This window comes from Phoenix dactylifera, unplaced genomic scaffold (genome assembly GCF_009389715.1).
Source record: "Phoenix dactylifera cultivar Barhee BC4 unplaced genomic scaffold, palm_55x_up_171113_PBpolish2nd_filt_p 000007F, whole genome shotgun sequence".
Classification (NCBI taxonomy): domain Eukaryota; kingdom Viridiplantae; phylum Streptophyta; class Magnoliopsida; order Arecales; family Arecaceae; genus Phoenix; species Phoenix dactylifera.
Window position 1 is genome coordinate 4,538,841 of NW_024067666.1, and position 5,844 is coordinate 4,544,684.

The 5,844-nt window shown below is 37.9% G+C and overlaps 1 protein-coding gene across 2 annotated transcripts; it reads right to left on the minus strand.

The window, feature by feature from the left end:
• Positions 1-4,724, minus strand: LOC103704567 (guanylate kinase 1-like). 2 transcript variants are annotated; one of them, XM_026803635.2, is made up of 11 exons: positions 4,707-4,724; positions 3,695-3,732; positions 3,415-3,525; positions 3,230-3,306; positions 3,015-3,144; positions 1,494-1,856; positions 1,260-1,381; positions 1,013-1,148; positions 742-787; positions 534-639; positions 1-458 (listed from the first exon to the last, which is right to left on the minus strand). In XM_026803635.2, exons 2-11 carry the CDS (start codon positions 3,695-3,697, stop codon positions 368-370), a joined length of 1,185 nt encoding a protein of 394 aa, XP_026659436.2. In that variant the 5' UTR covers positions 3,698-3,732; positions 4,707-4,724; the 3' UTR covers positions 1-367. The 2 variants fall into 2 exon arrangements, with proteins under 2 accessions (XP_026659436.2, XP_008786141.2); XM_008787919.3 differs by lacking the exon at positions 4,707-4,724 and adding an exon at positions 4,404-4,694.
• Between the last annotated feature and the right edge of the window lie 1,120 nt (positions 4,725-5,844).

The following is a 5,844-nucleotide window of genomic DNA, read 5'->3' on the forward strand; positions in this document are numbered from 1 at the left end:
TTGGTCAGACAGGTGCGCAATGATGCATTAAGTTGAGCTAACTAGACATCATTCTATCATCGGCATGACAATTACAGAAGTTCACTAGAAATTGCTCAGGAGAATATCTAAATAATAAGACAAGATTTATTTGGTTCTCAGCAACAGAATAAAGAATGTCCAAAGAAACATCTATCACTAAGCTCTCAAAAATTTTCATTGTCGTGACACTACTACAGTAGTAACCAGGTGCCCATTTATGCATTAAGTTTGAACTAGACAGCCAATTGATTTCAAAACCACTATACGTGACCTAAAGTCAATCCAAAACTCAGTTTCAGTGAGGGGCTCAATGCAAAAGACTTCGAGGTAGCTTGATCTCATCTCATCATTCTGCATATGAGCTGATGGCATATACACCGAGTCCTCTCGTCTGGCCAGGAGAGCCTCCTTTAAGTGAGGATACATCAAGCAAAAATCTACTCAAGAAAGACAGGGAATTAGACCATGAGGAACATATGATAGAATCCAAAACAAGTCAAATTGATTCTTACAAGCTAGTGATTGCTTTTCCTAGTTCAGAAGTTCCACAGCGCATCAGAATTTTTTGGTCTTTGATGGACACCGAGTGACTCACGGGAATTTCGAAACTTCTCACAGCTGAAACATTACGAGATTATTCCAGCTGCCATGACTTCAAATATAGCAAACTTCAAAAGATCAAATACAGTAAACAACAGCCAAATCAAAAACTATACTTACTCGGCTGATAATTAGCATTAGTGCCATCATCTAACATGAGTAATTTCTGCAAGAATAAAAATTCTGTGAGGAAAAGGAAAAACCATGAAACTTGGCTAACTTTTATCAGCAAAAAAAAATCTGGAAAGCATGCATTATATCTGAAAAACCTTTTCCTCACAGCAAAAAATTCTGTGAGGAAAAGGAAAAACCATGAAACTTGACTAACTTTTATCAGCAAAAAAAAATCTGGAAAGCATGCATTATAGTTCATGTTAAAAGAATATAAAACCTTAAGATTCTCATAACATGTTTCCAGGTCATCATTCACCAAGATATGATCAAATAGACCCAGAGATTTTCCTTCCTCAAGTTCTGCTCGTGCATTTCTAAGTCTCTTTTGGACCTGTTCCTCGGTCTCCGTTCGCCTATGTACAAGAAAATCAGTGCATTAAGACATACACACTAAGCTCAAAGTAAAGAGCAATGTGAAAACAGTGGAAACAAATAATCCATAAAGAATTTGAGAATTTAAATACCTTGAACGAAGGCGCTTCTCAAGTTCCTCAAATGAAGGTGGGCGGATAAAGATAAATAATGCTTCAAGGGAACTAGACCTCACAGATCTAGCACCTTGAACATCAATATCGAGGATGCATCTCTACAATTGAGAGGGGAATTATATATGTAAGCTATCAAGTTCGAGGAGATACTAAACTGGCACTCATCTTCATGTTTGTCACCAATAGAAGAAGCAGAGCATTTAAATTTACCTTTCCAGCTTCTGCGACTGCTTCAACTGCTTCAATACTTGTTCCATAAAGATTTCCATGAACTAATGCTGATTCAAGGAATTTCCCGTCTCTTATCTCTTTCTCCATGGTGCTTCGTTCAGTGAAGTGGTAGTGAACTCCATCAATCTCCTTTTCTCTTGGAGCTCGGGTTGTGTGACTCACAGAAAATCCAAAGGTTGTTGGGAATTCTTTCATTAGCTTCGAAATTAGTGTGCCTTTACCTACTCCAGAGGGACCACTAATGACTACAGGCTTGGGGCCTTCACCTACAACCCCCTTGCTCCAAGCAACCACCTCGGCACCAAGTAACTTACTTTGTTCTTTTACATATGGGCTGCCCACCTAGCATATAATCCATATAGAGGTTCTTAATAAAAAGGAAAGTAACACCCAAAAAAGAATTAAAAACATTTCCCATGATCATCAATATATTCTAATTGTTGGAGTGGTAGCTTATCAACAAGCATCTGCCACAAGTCTCCTCTGCAAGTAAACTATGCAGGTATTCTTTTTTTTCACATTTTGAACTCAATGAACTCAGCAATAGTTAGTATGGTCATTAGCTAGTGGCATTGCTGTGTGCCACCAAGTTGCATCTAAAAAGACTGGTCTCGCAAACACTCTTCAGTCAAGATAATACTGCATGCAATTTCTGCTATGAAATTGGTAACTATGGATATCAATCCCTTCTACACCCTCTATTCGTTATGCTCATCAGCTGCTCTCAGGCTACCGACAAAGTAGTTTTGGAACAAATATTTGGAAATACCAGACCATATAGTGTTTAATATTATAACACTTAGTGAAGTGATTGGCAGCCACAATTCAAATTTGTCAGGTAATATCTGAACCAGTACAAAACCAACTAAAATATCTGGCACGTATTAATCATTGCCATGATAAGTGCTTTAAAAAGTTAAAAGCATAGGCAAGGCGCTTCAGCCTGAAAATGCAAGGTGTAAGCCTCAAGGTGTTTTAAAGCATAAGCCACAATTATAAGCCTTAAAAAACAATAAGCATATCATTTATGTGACGCTTCCAACCATTTATTGCCCTGCATTAAAGATCCAGGAGCTTAAGGTGTCGACAGAGATAAGGAAACGAGTTTATATCTTCCTTGAGGGCATAATCGTCATTGGCCATTAGTCAAACATGTTAAATTTCATTTTTTTATATCTTAAAGAGATATTGTGCTAGGATATTAAGAGTTATAGACCTCTTTGTTGCCTTAAAAATCCTCACAAGGGGTATGTTTTAATTTGTAAGCGGAAGCCTTAGTCAATGATCACAAGGTGGAAACCTTGAGGCTTTTTTTCTTTGACAGTCTCGCCTCAAGGTGTAAGCTTTTTAAGCTTCAAGTTCAGCTTCTTAAAACCATGGTTGTGACATGATTCATGAGCATAACAAGTTGAATAAAGACACTTTAATATTTTCTTCTAAAAACATTATTCAAAGAAGCTTGTATTGCATGTATTATAAAGCAGTTTGCAGTAGTCAAACCTCAAGAAACCAGAAACAGTCATCTGCAGAACAATCCGCCTTAAGAATTAAAATCCGATCATCGTTTACAGGAACAGCTGAGTGGCCATTTGATGGCCTCGGTTTTGTACCCAATACAGTAGGAATTAACCTGCCAGTTCAACCAAAAACTGGGTATTTCAACTGTAGCCTCAGAATTAGAGCAGCAAAAAAATGGGCATGGACCACAGAGTTACCATTTTCCTGTTGACTTGTCAAAAATTTTGACATCAATCCACAATTTCGCTGCATCCCTTGATCCTTCAACCACATACTGAACATATACATGAACAACTGTTAAGATCTCACATAACCATACTGTTATTGGAATATAAAATCAGCGAAAAAACAAAAACAACGTTGAGCTACTGTGGCCACTTACTATCTTGTCGTTGACAAGAGTAGCTGTCTGATGGCCTTTGGATTCTGAATCATAGCCAACAGACAAAAGTCCATCTGGAATATCTAAAAGATTACCTGGCGCCTCCTGTCCCTGATCAAAATTCAAATAGATCAAGACTCTCAGGCCCACATTTCCTACCCTTGAAACCGACTAACCAGAAAACTTGACACCTAGTTTACCAAGAACGCTGTTAACTTAGAATTTAGAATTACTTTGCTTTCTTAACAATGATGCTGCTATTCCAAAAGAATCATCTTACCATGAAGAGTTTCCTTGTCTCCGATTCAGCCTTCTAAACTGGAAAACAAGAGAAAAGATTCCCATCAAGAGACAATACCCATCAAATACACACTTAAATTTCAGCAAAGGTTTCATGTTTAGAGAATTTATATATTGATGAGAGAAAACATATTAAAATTCTTGAAATAAACCTTATTTTTCCCCAAAAAAATAAGGGAAAAATTACGGTATCCAAGGAGGAGAAATCTCATACCATTTAAAATCTAACATATCAGGAAAAAATATTTTTCACATCCCACTCATGAAACTCTTTTTTTTTGCTACAAACACGAAAACGAAACTCGTTGCTAGAATTCTATATACGATACCATATAATAAATACCATATCTAATGAAAACCATTAAATTAGAATGAATATAAAACTTCATGCCAGCAGGCCCAACACATACAGCCGCATGATAACCAAAATAAGAACGCAAATCAATCTCGAAGCTTTCCTCACGAAAACACCGTAGATTTGAAACAAAACAATAAAAAAAGTATCGAAACTTTAACTAAAACTCATGCTGTCGACCAACATAACCCTAGGGAACAACCAAAGCCCATCTACGAAAAAAGAAACCCAGAAAAGAAGAAGAAAGAACCATGACCTTGAAAAAAGGACGAAGGAACATAACAACAAAACACCAAACTCACCCAAAAAAAAAAGAAAGAAAAGAAAAACTGACCTTAGATCTTGAGATTGTTATATATCTTCAAGCTATAATCAAAGAACAACGCCCCCAAAAAACCCAGAAAGATAGAAAAAGAGTCCCCTCGGAATCAGGGCCAGGGGCCTTGTCTTTAGGAATTCGGCTAATAATAGCATTGCTCCTCTATTTCTTCCGCTAATTTCCTAAACCTCTTCGGATTGCCCCTCTTTTACGATAAAAAAAAACCCAGAATATGAGAAGGAAAAAAAAAAAAGTCCTGAGGAGGAGGATTTCTCGTGGCTTGGAGTTCAAAAAAAAAGAGGACACAGGAAGCTTCACCTGCTCTCCTCAAGGACTCGGCCCGGCTTATGCCTCCGAAGCGCGTTTCTCGTTTCCCTTTGGACTTTGGCTTTTAGTGAACCGCGTTCATCTAACCGGGTTCTGTGTGCCGAAACGGCCATCCAACTGGCGCAATCATCCGAATCTTCTGATTCGATCGTGACCGTTGGAGGCCATCTTTTTCTCCACCTTTCGTCCAATTTTGATGGCCCAGTGTTAATGATGGGCGGCCCCTGATGAAGTCTGAGTCCGGTGGATTGCAAGCCCACCGAACTGGTTAGGCGGAATGAGCAACCGCGTGTGTTGCAAGCCAACACCTTAGTGCTCGAGGGCGACTTAGCTACTGTCATTCGCTGGATCTAGCAGAGCATGAAAAAGGTGGGTGATTACGATCAGAAATATTCGGACGATGGTGAGAGATTCGATGGCCTTGCAGGTTAAGTATGTGTATCGCGAGGCCAACGAGACAGCAGATTAAGTAGCAACCTATATGGCCAACCATTCTGAAAATATCCTATGGCTAGAAGAGAGGGGACTACCCGATGCATTCCGAGACTTGTTATTCTTTAATTTTTTTAGGTGTATTTTATATCTGCTACGTGTGATACAACAAAAAAATACCACTGTGATGTCTCTTACTGTGAGTGGGCCATAATAGGTGGAACCAATTTAGGATTGGGTTTGTCCTTGTGACTGTATCTATTAGGCAACCAGATCAAACATATGCAATTTTTTATACTTATAAAATTTTTTATCTATATTTTTTATCAAGCAACCTAGTCAATCACGTATATTCCCATCTTTTTCTAATCATTAGAAACCATTCCTATATTTGTGCACTCCGCGATCACGAATATTCTGTTTATAATCATGAGATCCCTTATATTGACTTCTATATTTGTCCATACACTGTAGCTGTTCCTATGAAATTTGTAATTTTAGTTTAGAGATTATGGGATATATATAGAGAAGATCAAATCATTCTTTCCAAGTTCTCGATATCATTTTGTAATTTTAGTTGTCTTAAAGATTATGTGCCTAGCTAAGTTTAGTAGCAAGTGATAAAGTCTAGAACAATTATTTTAGGTAATGTCTAAAGATATGTAGAGATTCACATTCGTCACATTCAGAGCCTACT

Coding starts and splice junctions, on each gene's coding strand:
- LOC103704567 (XM_026803635.2), bottom strand. Junction 1,382..1,493: donor CAGTCGCAGAAGCTGGAAAG/GTAAATTTAAAT, acceptor TCTCAATTGTAG/AGATGCATCCTCGATATTGA. Junction 640..741: donor TAATGCTAATTATCAGCCGA/GTAAGTATAGTT, acceptor GTAATGTTTCAG/CTGTGAGAAGTTTCGAAATT.